At 41.2% G+C, this 15,184-nt stretch overlaps 1 protein-coding gene across 2 annotated transcripts; it reads right to left on the minus strand.

Moving 5' to 3' along the window:
• Positions 1-439: 439 nt before the first annotated feature.
• On the minus strand, positions 440-12,057 carry tsku (tsukushi small leucine rich proteoglycan homolog (Xenopus laevis)). 2 transcript variants are annotated; one of them, XM_062385384.1, is made up of 3 exons: positions 11,761-12,057; positions 4,749-5,060; positions 440-3,965 (listed from the first exon to the last, which is right to left on the minus strand). In XM_062385384.1, the coding sequence occupies exons 2-3, from the start codon at positions 5,052-5,054 to the stop codon at positions 3,225-3,227; spliced, it is 1,047 nt and encodes a 348-aa protein (XP_062241368.1). In that variant the 5' UTR covers positions 5,055-5,060; positions 11,761-12,057; the 3' UTR covers positions 440-3,224. The 2 variants fall into 2 exon arrangements, with proteins under 2 accessions (XP_062241368.1, XP_062241370.1); XM_062385386.1 differs by lacking the exon at positions 11,761-12,057 and adding an exon at positions 5,629-5,739.
• Positions 12,058-15,184: the final 3,127 nt, after the last annotated feature.

The raw sequence follows: 15,184 nt of genomic DNA on the forward strand, positions 1-15,184 counted from the left end.
CATTGTGAGATCGGGCGTATTTCAACATTTTCCCTGATTTCTCTCAGAATTGTCTGAACTTTAATGAAATCATTCAGACATAATTAGGGGTTTGGTTGATGGATAAGTGCCATTTCATGTAGATGAAAACATCGTGGTTGTGTAGGTAACAAATAGGGGTAGAAATCTGTAACTACCACTAGGATGTAGTTGAGATGTAATGTGGGCTCAGACTTAATTGAATTGAAGGGGGCTGTTAAGTTTATGCCTGGGTGGAGGTATGTGCTCTACTTAGTGCAGTTGTAGTGTTTCCAATCGCCATTTGTCTGTCTGTGTTAGCAGGATTTATCAAAAACTAATGAAACGTTTTCTCTGTTTGTGCGACAAAGTGAGTCCAGTTAAATTGGCAGATCCTGCAATATTTGTTTCTCTTGAAACAATAATGTGAGAATAGTCAATGTATTACACAAACGTGTCATATATTTGAAAAGTTATATACAATATAATTTCAAACAGTACATACACAATATAAACTCCTATAAAAAAGTCTGGGCTCATCTGGATTTCCATTAACCAACTGACGAAGGTGGATTTAATTTTAAAACCTCCAAGACACTCAAGCCTTTCAAAATGTCACAAATCCTAAAATGCAGTCTTGAGGCTGATCCTCTCAGAAATACCACAGGAATGTTTTTAAAATGGTTTACAGGCAACAGCACAAATAGTAAGGCTGGATGTTAAAACATCAACAGAGACCAGCATCAATCCATTACTAAATATCTCAGAGTTGTCATAGCTCGCTGGTCATGTGTGTCTTGTTCATCTACTTTGACTGAAGGTCAAATTAAGTCAGCATGGTAAACAAGATCAGCGAGCATTTCATATTGCAAAGAATGTGCACCACACCTTGTGTCAATTGAAAAGATACGGTCTAAACGCAGAGAACAAGTTGTTGGTTTCTGGCTCATATTTGTAAGAGAAATTATGAGCAGTAGAATAATACTTTATTGGCAGTGACAATGAAAGATCTTTCTCTTTTGCAGTTGTGTCAATCTTTACCGGATGTTTTCTGTTAAGACCATACTAGATCAATATTTACTGCTCTGTGGAAAGTACATGTTGACAATCTGAACATTTATTAACTTTTTTACTATAACCAAACAGTTGGTTTAGCTTAGCATAAAGAACCGTAACAGGGAGGAACGGCTAGCCTGGCTCAAAATTCAAATAATACACATTAAAAAGTAATTTCTTTCATTTGTACAAAAGCTGAACTCTTTGGACAGAGCCCAGCTTACTGTTCCCGTCAATCCCGTCAATACTGTTCCCGTCTTCTTTAACTTTGAAATATTCCTTTTAATCATTTCCATTAATCATCACATTCAAAGTCAAATGAAAATTATTAGTGGTCGACAGAAGGTTTTGTAGGCTTCAACACTGGATGTGATTATTCTCAATGTGCATTTTATAAAACAACATATGACTTAGAGCTGCTCTACTAATCAAAATCTAAATGTGATTTCGCTTATGGGTTCAAACGATCTCCAAACTACTATAATCGAGTCGAAACGATTATTTGGCATTTATTTTCGAAAGAGACGTGGATGCGCCATTCAGTCCTTCCCCCAAAGCATTCAGTGGTCAGCTGACTGGCTCTCACTCTCAAGCAAAGTGAAAGTGCCAAGTTGTGTATGTTGTGACCGGTGGTGAAAAAAACAGCGAAGGTGGAAAAGGCTGGGAGCTCAGCCCCGTGTGATCGACAAAAAGGGTTAAAAAAGTTTGAGCAATAGCACACAGTGTAGCGGCCGCGCCGCGCCCCGCTATTCTCAAGCTCGCTCCGGCCTGGCTGTTCAGACCGGTCAGACCGGACCTTCATTTCTCCGCGCCGGTCAGTCGGTCAAAGAGTGTTAGGGTTGCCATCATTAAGGGTTTGAATAACCGGGCACCGATATTCTGGTTTCATGGAGGAATAAGACACGCAGCCGTCACCGGTGTTTACCTAGGGTGACCATACGTCCGTATTTCCCGGGACATGTCCGTATTTCACGTCCTGTCCCGGGTGTCCCGGGTTATTTTTAGAAAGTGAGGAAATGTCCTGGTTTTTAAAATTACCTTCTTTGGACCATTACATTTACATAAACCAGGGCACTGCCCACGGCGCTGCGTGCGACGTAGCCTTATCCCCGCCCCTATGCTGTCAGCCCTATTAATCAGAACGTAGACAACGTGACTGTCAGTCATACGCAAGCAACATGCCGAAGCGCAAGTGCTCGTTTACCGACGAATTACTAAAGAGTTTCCCGGCTTTCAGACCGGGTCGAGACAAATGGGAAGCCTTGTGCACAGTGTGCAAAGCAGGCACATATGTCTCGGTGTCCAATGGAGGTGCAAGAGATCTGAAAATCCACCTGGACACCGAGAAGCACAAAACAGCTGTCCGAGGCGAGGGTAGAGCAAGCTCGATCACAAAGTACTTTCTCAGACCAGGGAACGAGGATGCAGTGAATGCAGCGGAGGCTGCATGGTCATTTCACACAGTGAAACACCACAACAGTTACAGATCCATGGACTGCACTAGTGCATTGCTCAAAAAGACCCTCCCCGATTCAGACACTGCTAAAAAGTTTAGTTGTGCCCGAACTAAGACCGAGGCTATAAATACATTTTGAATAAAATGATCATTTGTTATTGGAGTTATTGTTATTGACTTTTACTGAAAAGCATTTTTAATAAACCAACTGTAAATATCTTGTTCTATCTATATAATATAATATACCGGTATAATTGAATAATAATAAAATGAAAATATGGTCACCCTAGTTTACCTGATGCGGAAGTGATTCACTTTATTGCGCACAATACATAATTGAGCAACCCTAATCTGACTGGTATTGGAAAAAGTGCAAATAGCTCTTTACATGGTCCCGCTTTAAATGAAGAACATTAAGTTTGAATATTACTTAAAGTTTTGGTTTTTATTGGAAGTTTCCTACCATTTTAAACTCTACTGTATGCGAAGATGTGAAAAAATCGCTCTGTGCTATTTAAATTCTGTGAAATATGCCACTGTTTCAAAAAGTCGTAGCATTTATGATAAACGTGTGTAGAGTTCATGAAGCCTACATGAAACCTTTAAGACATATTTCAAGAGGTATTTCAGAGCGTTGCAAAACAAAGTGTTTGCATATCAAAAAAGAAGGCACAGCTCTGGCATCATGATTGTAAGGAATGGTCAATGTCCAGTCTCACAGCACTATGCCCTCCACGTTACAGTTCAGAACTTCGTTGTGTTGGACCTTACCCAGCTGCGGGTGGAACTGTCCCTGTTTCTGGGTCCTCCAGCACTGGATGCCTCGTCCCAGTGTAATACTCTTAATACTGGGCAAATGGGCCAGTATGTTATTAGGCAAGGACACCACACCAGAGCCCGACAAATTCAGCTCTTGCAGGGAGTCGAGTTCGCTGAAAACTGCAGGGCTAAGTGCCTTCAGCTTGTGGTTGTTGGAGAGATCTAGAACCTGGAGGCTCTGCAGGCCCTTGAAGCTGTGAGACTCAATTTCCTGAAGTTCATGAAGGCCACTGATGGATAAATAGACCAGATCTTTCAGCAGAGCAAACGCTCCCTCCTTAATTTGCACAATGGGGTTACCATCCAGATTGAGATACCTCAGAGGAAGTCCTGCCAGCCTGGGAACATCCGACAGCCGGTTCGCTGAGAGATTTAAGGTTTGAATGTGTATAACTTTTCCATGCAAAGTCGTGGACACTGATGAGAGCTTGTTATGAGAAAGATCCACACTGACAGGTTCACCATTGACTTTGGTAGCAAACACATTAATGTCAAACTCCTGGAAGCTGTTGTGGCTGAGGTCAACTTCAGCCAGTGGGAGGCCAGTGAAACAGCTCGAGGTGAGGCTCGCCAGGTTGTTGTGGCTCAGATCCAGAGTCTCCAGGTAACGCAGCTTGGACAAAGCATTGGGGCTTAGCTGTAAATGTGTGAGAAAGGAAGAGATTGACACAGACAACCAATAAAGAAATACATCAAATAAGAAACATTTGTCATATATCTCTCAGTGTGGTCGTTCACATATAAAAGAAGAAAGAAGTGTTGTTAAATATCTATTCATAAATCACCCCACTATTTTATTATTATATCTAATTATTCATCCTGGCTTGTGACCTACTGAACATTTGGGGTGACCAGCTAAGCTATCTTATATGTAAAAAAAACATTAGCCTGTAATAGCTAGCGGAGTAATAATAAAATGTGAGTATTCTAAGTAAAACAAAATTCATGAATGTGTCTATTTCCTTAAATGTTTCTTTAGTAAGTAGGTACGATCTCTCAGGAGAGGTACATAACTGAGTGATAGCTGTGATGAGACAACGGCATGTTCAAGAGTGCTGCAGTAGATAACAGTAGATAACAGTAGATAACAGTAGTTTTAACAGTAGTTAAAAAGCCTGATCTCACACCAGGCGCAAAGTCTGATGCACAGGTCTTTTCTAGTTTCAGACTAACTCAGATTTTCCTGTCCATTGTGCGTTGTTTTTTTCATCTGAACTCCAATGGGTGTGTTGCTCTTAAAATAAGAAATGTTCAGGAGTATTATTGGCACAAGGCTATCTGAAGGCACAAAGCGATAAACCGATAACAATGACATGATTTTTTTTAAGGGCACATAAATAGAGAAAGTAATATTAGTATTTTATTCATTAAGAAGTCAAATTTTTTTGTGGCCTATTCGTGCCTTCCATCAACCACCAACCTTTGTAATATGGTTGCTGCTGAGGTCTAAGCTGATGAGGGTGGTGTAGCCAGGACCAGTTAACATGGTGTCACTGAGTGGACCCATGGCATTGGAGGACAGGTCCAGGTGGGCAGTGTCCAGTGGGATGGTGATGGGCATGTCAGTGCTGGGTCCTAACCCTCGACAGTCCACCCTGGTCAGGCTGAAGCTGTCGAACAGGCCAAAGCTTTCCACCTCGCATTGGCAACCAGGGTGGCAGTTCTTGATGGTGCTGGACTGGACAGCTGCCAGCAGTGACAAGCCAAAATACAGGAGGAGGACCATTATGCCCTAGGGAAACAACAGTTTATTTACTTTTCTTTTGCAACCTTATTATCCACATACACATATTGACGTTTGTTGAGCTGTCTCTTAACATAGATCACAACACCTTGTTTCTAAATGCAGAAATTAGAGCAGATGTCCTGGTTCATATGCCATCTTTAAGGTATTTCTTGATCATTGGGAGAGGACTCTTTTTTTTTTTTGTGCAACACGAGAAGCCCCAATTCCTTTCTTTCTCGGCTTCCCATTGGGTGTGACCTTATTTCTCAATCAAAGAGTTAATTTTGCCTTTCTAAGTTTACTGACTGCAATGAGCATGCACGGCTGTAATAATAATCTAAATTGAAGTAGTCCCTTAAAAGGTCTCCCAAGCATGTTCTCTGAGCCTTGGTGCACTGCATGCAGACAAAACTAATTCAGAAACAACTTATAACTCTGAAAATCCAACTTCCATATGCTCTCAGAGTAAGAAAACTAGTGAAATGAAATAAACAAAACCAGAAGACACTTTCAAAAATCACAAAGACATTATTGAATAAAGTGCACACATGTGACCAGGGGAAAGCCTTCATACCTTTTTTTCCAGCAGGTGTAAGCTCCCTCTAAGTCAGGGTAAATGAACACTGAATGTAAAAACTGTTCGACTTATGCAACGTGCGCAAACACACAAACACACACACACACAAAATAAGAATGGATATTGGACAGAGGTTAAGAGTTAGGTAACAGGCAAAAGTAAACAGTCATTTTCAAGTCACCCGGACGTGACACAGCAAAGCATGTGGTAAAACACGAGCCACAGTTTTACAGCTTTACAGAAAATGTTCCAAGGAAATGCAAAAAGCCCTATGATTTTAGTTCTCTCTAATCTTTTAATTTGTTTTTAAATATGTTATGCAGTTAGGTTGCACTCAACGACTCCTGTCACGCCTGCTTACACATATCTAACAGGGGTTAGTTATCTCAGCTTATGTAAGAGGATGAGGTGACAGAACTTCATAGTACTCGATATATGGAGACTGATTACTACACCTCAAAGTCTGCTGAGACAGATCTCTTCACCTCTGCGTCACTTTCTTTTGGTTTGACCCTCGAACTTCTCACTGCGGCAGCTTTCTTCAAGGCATCGACTGAAAAATTTGATCTAGCGTCTCACCCTCTGTACTTTTTAGTTGTGATAACGTTCTGTACAAGTACACTGTTGACTGCCATGCATTTTGCTTTACCTGATTAACATATTATTAAGGAAACAACAACAACGACGACAGACTGATGAATGACTTAATGAAAGAATTCTGCGTATTTCTAAGATAAGATGACAGTATTTTGTGAGAAGTGTTTTGGAACTGGTGCTCTGTCTTTTAAATGTAAATTTTGAATTTCTGTCACTTGGAACAGACTAGTTTATGCAAATGCTGCCTAGTGGGCTCAGACCTCATGTAACTTAAATATCTATTTTAGACACTAAGTAGCAGGTATAGGAAGGTTTTTGTCAGATCAAACCATCGAAACTTGACTGACCTGTTTCCAACTGTCAGTAGAGGAAATGCAGTTTTTGTTTACTCTGAGTCAGGTTTCAGCATCAAAAACATGCCAACATGCTTGAAAACAATGCGTCGGGAGTGGGAAGATGGAACAGAAGACAGCACCATGGAGACCAGTGATAATGTTAGTTATATCTTTTACTTTAGTCTCTCTTTCAAACTCAACATCGACTGAATGCTTTTCGCTGCGTTGCCAGTGTTGCATCTTGCACAATACAAAGAAAAAGCCACTGTTGCAGGTTGTTACCAAGATTTACCAAAAAAAGAAGCACCCAAACGTTCATGGCTGTTTAAGTCTCCATCGCCTTGAAGCTATTTGTACGTCATATCGTTGCACTGATGTTAGTGGGTTCATCCCTCTTTCTCCACCTGCATCCTCGCCTCCATCTGTTGCTTCAGCAAGGATCATGAACTCTTAAGCCTGAAACATGCTTCTGCGTTTTCACGGGCCCGTAAGTGCAAGAGCCCTTCCGGGTCCCTTACGTGCTTATGTATCCCTCCTTACGTGCTGACGGGTGTCGACCCCCTTTTCTAAAATTTAAGGCAAAGCTCCGCAAGCTCACTCAGCCCGCAAGGCTGTGATTGGTCTGCTCTACATCCCTTCTGGAGCTGCATTTCCGGTTTCATGCCCCATTATACCGGCAGAAATCACGGAAGATTTAGAACAACGAATATGGACCAAATAGAAGAGCACTTGGCAGAAGATATCCGATAGTATGATCACTTGTATAACCTGTCACTGACTGGCGGATTTGTCCGCCAGAAAAAGGCTACGAGGAGCCGCAGTGGCTATGTAAATAAACAATCGACGAAGAAGAAAGAAGGCGTCTCTAAGGTCGTCTCGACAAAAAGCATTACTCCGCCTAGTGTTCTGGCGCGGAATTGCTTTGTAAGACGCGCCAGACGGTTGGGGAAGCATGAATGAAAACGAGTCTTGCGCCACAGCGGCGTGAAAAGACGCAGACGCAGTCGCAGAAGCATGTTTCAGGCTTAAGCACCAGGTGTCCCTCTCAACCTCTTGCCAATAAACCTCTGTTAACACAAAACTGCTGTCGGCGCTGCCTTCAAATCAAGCACATTCTGACTACTGCAGTTACCCAAAGGCAACAGCAGTTAGAGCCGTGAACTCCCCTGAGTGGACAATTGGCAAATGCCTGTGAAATCACGCCCTGACACCTTCTCACTTTCAGACACCGCTTCGCACCTTTCTATCCTGGGAAAGAAGCACAACAGGCTCCACTGTCTGCTAAGGATCATCAGCCATGTTTATTTATTTACCCACCTACAGCTCATGTAAACAGCAGTGTTGAGAAATGAAATAATAACTTATCACTTTGCAACTACATACAGGCTTCATGGCATGGGAAAATCCAATTACTGTAGTATGATAAGGGATGAAAGCAAAAATAAAAAATGGAAAGGGGGGGTTCAATTACTTATACTCACTGCTGCTTTAGTTAACTAGAACGTGAATGACAAAGATCACCATGATAACCACATTATTGATGTTATCACTCACTATTATCAGCTGCATCAGGCCTCTTCTGACTCAAGATTTAATTTATTACATACAAAATATTAAATACTATGCCTTGGCTGTATACTTCATCGTTATTATTGACTGAGAGTTATGAAATTATGTTGTCAAGTTAATCAACATTTTTTATTCAATATAGCATATTTGTAAACAATGTGACCTGCCGGGATTGGGCTAGCAGGGAAAAGTACACAGAAAAAACTAAAATATTTAATTTAAGAATAATTGAATCTCTCCCAGTGAAAAAGCAGTGCCAAACACGCAGAAAACACAGACGAAGAGTTTTTGAAGATAAGAGTCATCACAGGTGTCTGTGTGTTGTAAAGAAAATCACATGATCTCCACAGCAGAGTTAACAGGTCACTTCCGGCCTCTGTGTGCTGCACCTAGCTGCTTCACCTCCTACCTGAATAATGAGGAAAATAAGATGCTGTTGTGAACTCTGTGCAGAGAACCTCCCGATGTGTTGTGCACATGTGAAAGGCAAACTACAGGTGAACTCTGTAGCCAATTCTCCAGATATTACCCACAGGTCATGCCTATATTATTGTTAGAAAAACACCACTTTAATTGCGCAAAGCAATACTCACTTTTCCTCAGTCTTACAACAGATTTTTCCATCCCGCTTTTCTTTAAATAATGCAGAATATGCCTACACATAATATCTTCTTAGTTCTCCCATCTAATCCTAGCTTCATTAAATATCCTCCAGTGCTCCGATGTAAATGGTAAATGGTCTGTATTTATATAGCACCTTTCTAGTCTTGATGACCACTCAAAGGGCTTTATAGTACAGTTTGCCATTCACCCATTCACACAGTGCATCTATGGGCAGCAACTTTTTCCATTAGGGACAATCTTCAGAATCTTGCCAAGGACACTTCGGCATGCAGATGGGTAAGACTGGGATCGAACCGCCGACCTCCTGGTATGAAGACGACAACTCTACCCCTCAGCCACAGCCGCCCCCATTGCACTCTCTGTGTCGTACAGATCGCTCTGACCCAATTTATTCTTCCAGTTGGAAGGCTGCAAACTGTGTAATTTAAATTGGACGGATGCCACATTAATCCTTTTAAGCCGTATGAATGTATGACACTGAAGAGGAGGAGACGGTGAGCTTAAAGGAAAAGAGACGCTACTTAAGTGTTTTAAAACAATTAGGCGGTAGTTATGGAGAACGCATTTTTTCACAAGCACAGAGAACAATCAAACCCAGTGTCGCTTAATGGCAGAGGTGTAAAGTAACGAATTACATTTACTCACGTTACTGTAATTGAGTAGTTTTTTTGTATACTTTGTAATTTTTTGAGTAGTTTTTGAAATGGGTAATTTTACTTTTACTTAAGTAGATTTTGACTAAAGTATTGTACTTCGCTACTTTGGAATTACATCCGTTACTGAGTAAAAAAAACCACATAGTTTAAGGCGCAAGGCAATTCTCACTGCAGTGATAGCTCCTGCAGAGTGGCTGACGTTCCCTCACGTGCACGTTCAACATATGAAAACTGATCGCAAAGTTCACTGTTCGCGAGAAATATGCGCGACATGCACAACACTGCACATGGAGCCCCTGCAGAGCGGCTGCAGAGCCGCGGGTTCCGACCCCTGGCTCCAGAGAAAGAGCGATTTGTTTACTGCTCCGCCGTTAAAGAGATGCGGACGTCAAAACATTAGTCCGGCTGTAATATTAGTTCCGCCTCGCATTTTCCCCTCCCGGTCGCGCGCCCCACCTGTTTTGACTCCGCAACAGTTTGAGAATCACTGCGCTACACAGGGCCGGCCCTAGCACATTTGGCGCTCTATGCAAGCTTCAACCCCCCCCCAAAACGATTTTCCACAAAAACGGAACTGCAACATACAGATGGTATTTTGCCCTGTAAGACTGCATTTCTTTTCAAATAAACACAACAAAGATAGCAAAGGTGCAAGCATTCGATTAGATACTGTCTCTCCTCAGGGGAAGGAAAACATTCTGTAACATTTTAGCTACACACCTCAGATAAAGGAACGTGTTCAACGTTCAAATTTATTATTTGTCATTAAGTTGCGTTCAGTTCAACTTTCTCATAAAAATGAACGTGTTCAATGAACGTGTTCTTTTGAACTTGCTCATGCACAACACTGCCTGAAACTCAACACTGGCCTACCTGCCTTGGCCGCCTGCGAGCGACTCTTCAGCTTTGCTGGATTGCTGTTCACTGCAAAGCGAGCCTGGATGAGCTCTTCTCACCTTTAAAATCAGCGGCTGCTCAAACTCAACAAGAAGTTTGTTGACTAGTGCTCTAAAGGTGGACCAAAGTTTAACCAAAAGTTTAAATATACAGTGGGACAGCGGCATTTAAACTTTTTATTTTAGCTGTCATGTGGTTAATGTCTTGACATGTCCTCCCAAAAGTTCTTAAATGTTGTGTTGACATGTTAAATGTTTAATGTTTGACATGTTTAATGTCATTATTTGTAAAGATTCTCCTTTAATTAAAAATAACTGTTTTTGGATTGGATTTATGACCCCTTGTCCTTTTTTGCACTGTATAGGAGCGGCCCCCATCAATTTGTTGGAAGTAACTAAGTAACTTGTACTTAGAGTACATTTTAAATTAACTACTTTTTACTTTTACTTGAGTAGATTTTTAGATGGGTACTTTTACTTGTACTTAAGTAAAATTTCATCAAAGTTATTGTACTTTTACTTGAGTACAATATTTCAGTACTTTTTACACCTCTGCTTAATGGTGAGGTGAAAAGAGACAGTATTTCAGTAAAAGCTAAAGATCATTAAGAGGTGAGGCTGAGTGCAAGCTGTGCCTACAACACTCGTTTATACAGTATTTTATCTGTTGATTAATGAGCACTGTCCATATCAAATATATATATAAATATACTGGCGGGCGGCAACCAATGTCGAGGTGCATTACCGCCATCTACTGTGTAGGTGCACTGTTCCTGGAGGTGCTGCAATACCAGGTCCCCTTATTTTTCATCTTGCTTAGTTTGTTATGCACAAAACATCAAAGTAAATGCATTTGATCATGAAGTTACTTGACAATAAACCTTAACCTGAATTTAAAACAGTCTAGTTATATTCAAAAAAATGTCGGACCATCTCTTTCTGTGCATTAACCACAAAGTGAACCACCATGTCATGCCCTGGGAAGACAGCACGAGTGTTCAGGCTGTGCACGGGCACCTCTGCAGATCAGATTTCCAGCAGCAGCCGTACGTGGCAGCGCGCGGAGCGCACACACACCTCCACAGGCTGGATTTACCACATAGACACACATCCACAGCAGCGATCACATGTGGGAGCAGCGTTCAGGATCCACTCAACCTACACCCCGCCCCTCGCAGCTGTCAATCACTGCTCCACATGTCAGCTCCGCGCAAATCGGTCACAGGAGTTTGCAAAGTTTGTGTGTGCGTGCTTGCGCGCGCGCATGAGCGTGGTCACTCTCCTTGTGGACACGAGGGGCGGATTCTCAATCACACCAGAAAACGTGAAACCTGATCTGTCCCACAGCTTCTGTGTCCGTCCCAGTTTCACCCGCAGCCTCTGACCAACTGGAAACTAGTCAAACACAACCACTTCTCCCACTTCTGATCACTTTCCTCCTCAGTAACTTACTTAGCTTTTTTCCTGTTTGCTCTTCGGGACGTCTCTCTCCTCACTTCACCGCTCCCATGTTTTAGTTCGCAGACCCCCGCAGCGGTGTCCGTGTCCCGGTGCCAGTTCCCGGCTGCTCTACATGAGCTCCGCGCCTCCGCAACAAACTGCCAACAGCTGGAAACACTGGGTCACAGTCGTCTGTTCCCATCCCGTAAAGTCCTGCCTGTCTGCCTGTCTGTCTGTCGTCCTGTCTCCCTCTCTGCCAGTCTGTCTGTCCGAGTGTCTGCGTGTGACGGCCGCTTTGGGCTCCTCTTACCACCGTCAAGTCAGCCGGCAGACAAAATAAGAGCTCTTCCTGTCGAGGATTTCCAAAACAAAATACTTCAAATGTAGATTTGTTTAGATCCACTGAAGATGTCCTAGCAGAGAGATGCTTTCATATCATAAATTCCTTGCCATACAGAAAAATATTTTTGGCCCTGATCCGGCCCAATCACATAGATCATGGCACTTGGGCGGTCCGCACCTGTTTGCCAGATCCGGGCCACAAGTCGAGGGTGCCATAGATGGCCCGAGTTCTTTTTGTGCTAGTCGGGCCTTATACACCATTTTCCAAATGGTCAACTTTAGGTTCACCCCAGATTACACCTTGCTGAGAGAACAGCATGTGTCATGGCAATTTTTTTAATTCCATCAATCGATAAATTGTCCTTATACACAGGTGTAGAGAGTCATCCTACGCAGACGCAAAACAAATTTTTCAAGACTGGATTTTGGTTTGTTGGTTTGTTGTTTATGTAGTTAAAATAATAAAAGAATGAACATTACAGCTTTTGATACAGGAAGTTTTGCTGTAGCTAGTTTGTCAGTGCTTGTGATTCAAGTTGCTAGTCTGGGATTGCTCTCCCAGTCCCTTTCTGTTACCTATCCCCTTCTTAATTCATGCAGTGCTTCTCTAAGGGCATCAAGTGTCCGAGAGAATTTATGACCAAAATATTGCCAAAATGTTTGAAACTTGAAAATAACTAAAAAAATTTAACATGCCAAACATTTAACAGAAATGGTTCCAACAGCATGTTTTATTAAAAATGAACGAAACTATTAATTTAATTAAATGAATACACTGTATTAAAAACCGTAAGCAAAGTTTAAAATATTTAATACATTTTAGAATAAAACTAATGTGAATAAAACATAGAATTTTACAAACAGGAATACACAAAATAAATTACACCTTAAAATAGTATGCACCAAAAATGTTACAACATATATTGCAAGTCTGAAAGCTATACTTGAAACAACAAAACCTCGAGTGCTCCCTTGACTATTAGTATTACATTTAAATATAGCTTTTATTTTATTTTTAAAGGGTTTCACTGCTGACTTCCGGGCTCAGTCTGCTGTCTCAGGAGCGCACTCTAGTGGCATCGCCCTAAACATTCCTACACCCAAATTAAAGTGTTGCGCAGCAAAGGCCGTGGTTTGTTTCATTTGGCCTGAAGTTGTCATCTTGATGAAAGAGATAATAGAGTAAATAATGAGAACAGAAACCCAGATGTTTCCTGTTGCAACACACATCTCTTCTGGTTCTTTCCAACCCTGTAGAGACAGATCCTGCAGAATGAGGCCTATATAAAGGGATTTCATTAAATAGTGTACATAATACCAAAATCTGAAATAGGCCGTTAGTAGTTAAAAGATCTGGATGAGTGCTACAAAGCTTGTAACAGGACAATAAGCAAACGGACCGTACCCTGTAACTGGTTTTCAAAAGACGGAGGTCAAGTGTGATGAATTATGGTGAACATCTGTTGCTGCTCACACAATGCTGAGGGGCCTCCACTCGTCAACTTTGCCCTCGACCATTGTTTCTCTCACGAGAGCATGACAGCATGAAAGCACACACCAATACAGTACAACTCAAACATGCACTCTCAAGAGTCAACACAATCGGAGGCCAGAGTTTAAATAAAGGGGATTATTGTTGTGGCCACACACACACACACAAACCACCATGCTGCAGTGTCTAGGAGTACCCAGGGCTGTGAAGATAAGATTGGGCAATATCCAACCCAAACCCAAAGCAAACATGACCAAGAAGGACATGTTTTATCATATTGTAATTATTTACACGCTAATATTTCATTTACATATATTTTTTAACTCTTCTAGTGAATATTTCATTGTCTCTTCAATACCAGTCAGTCCCTGCACATTGACATCAACATGTCTTAATCTAAGCTCTGTTGCAATCAGTGTTAGCGTCAGTCTTGCATTGAATGCAACTTAAAGTGTAGCGTAAAGCATGTTATAAGGTGAGTTTATTTGCACAAGAGTTCTAACAGCAGAATGACGATGGATTTCACTTTGTAAAATATTAACCATATCCTGGATATTTTAGCTGTTTAAAGATTAAGAAGAACTGTTTCTTATTAGAATGAACAGATCAACTCAGCCAAACTGATTTGTGGTCCCTTGGTAGACAAAAAAATAACCCCATTTAATCTAGATTGAAACCGGTACAATGCAATTTCAGCAATCAAACAAAATAATGACTCCCTGATCCATAAAGTCAGTAATCAACACTGTACACTCTATCTCCACTAGATGGCACCAGAGTGCAGCCAATTAATTCACAATCTGCAGTTGTGTCATGAGTCAATTCTAATGCACCGGTTTACTGTGAAAAACAAGAGAGCTTTCAGTGGCAGTAAAAGAACGAAAAAAAGGAACATCAAATCATGTAAAGACAAGGCCTGAGATACGCACTGATCTTTATAAATACCCTTTATTAAATATTAAATTAAACAGTCCTTTCATTTTCTTCTCTTGTTTTTTACATGTTTTGAATTCTGAGAGCCCCTTCAACTATGCTCTGCTCTATTTTCATGCGCCTAATCCCATAATGTCAATTGAAAGGGACACAAAAATATTATGTTGCCTAGTTTCTCCTGGTGCATTTTTTTTCCATGAATCTCCCTTTTGATCCTTTTAATTAGTCCAAGGAACTTTGAATGATATATCTCCTTTTTTGATTAAACAACATTTTCATTCTAACTCTAATCAATGCAGAAAGTGGAATGAGAGATGTGTGTATGTGTGTGTGTTTGTTTGTGTTTGTTTGTGTTTGTGTGTGTTTGTGTGTGTCTGTGTGTGTGTGTGTGTGTATGTGTGTTTGTGTGTCTGATACATAATCAGGTGATATTGTTTATCGAATATTTTTGTGTGTTTCTCTGTGTCCCTTACAGAGCAAGACCGGATGTGTTGTGTTCAATGCTCACTGGGAGAACATTGTGCTGAGTCCAAGGAACTTTGAATGATATATCTCCTTTTTTGATTAAACAACATTTTCATTCTAACTCTAATCAATGCAGAAAGTGGAATGAGAGATGTGTGTGTGTTTGTTTGTGTTTGTTTGTGTTTGTGTGTGTTTGTGTGTGTG

Source organism: Platichthys flesus, chromosome 4 (genome assembly GCF_949316205.1).
Source record: "Platichthys flesus chromosome 4, fPlaFle2.1, whole genome shotgun sequence".
In the NCBI taxonomy this organism is placed as follows: domain Eukaryota; kingdom Metazoa; phylum Chordata; class Actinopteri; order Pleuronectiformes; family Pleuronectidae; genus Platichthys; species Platichthys flesus.

Bases quoted from the DNA above. Each gene is read 5' to 3' on its own strand.
- tsku (XM_062385384.1), bottom strand. From the start codon at position 5,054: ATGGTCCTCCTCCTGTATTTTGGCTTGTCACTGCTGGCAGCTGTCCAG. The intron at 3,966-4,748 runs GTTGGTGGTTGA...ACACATTTACAG, and splicing joins GCAGCAACCATATTACAAAG to CTAAGCCCCAATGCTTTGTC.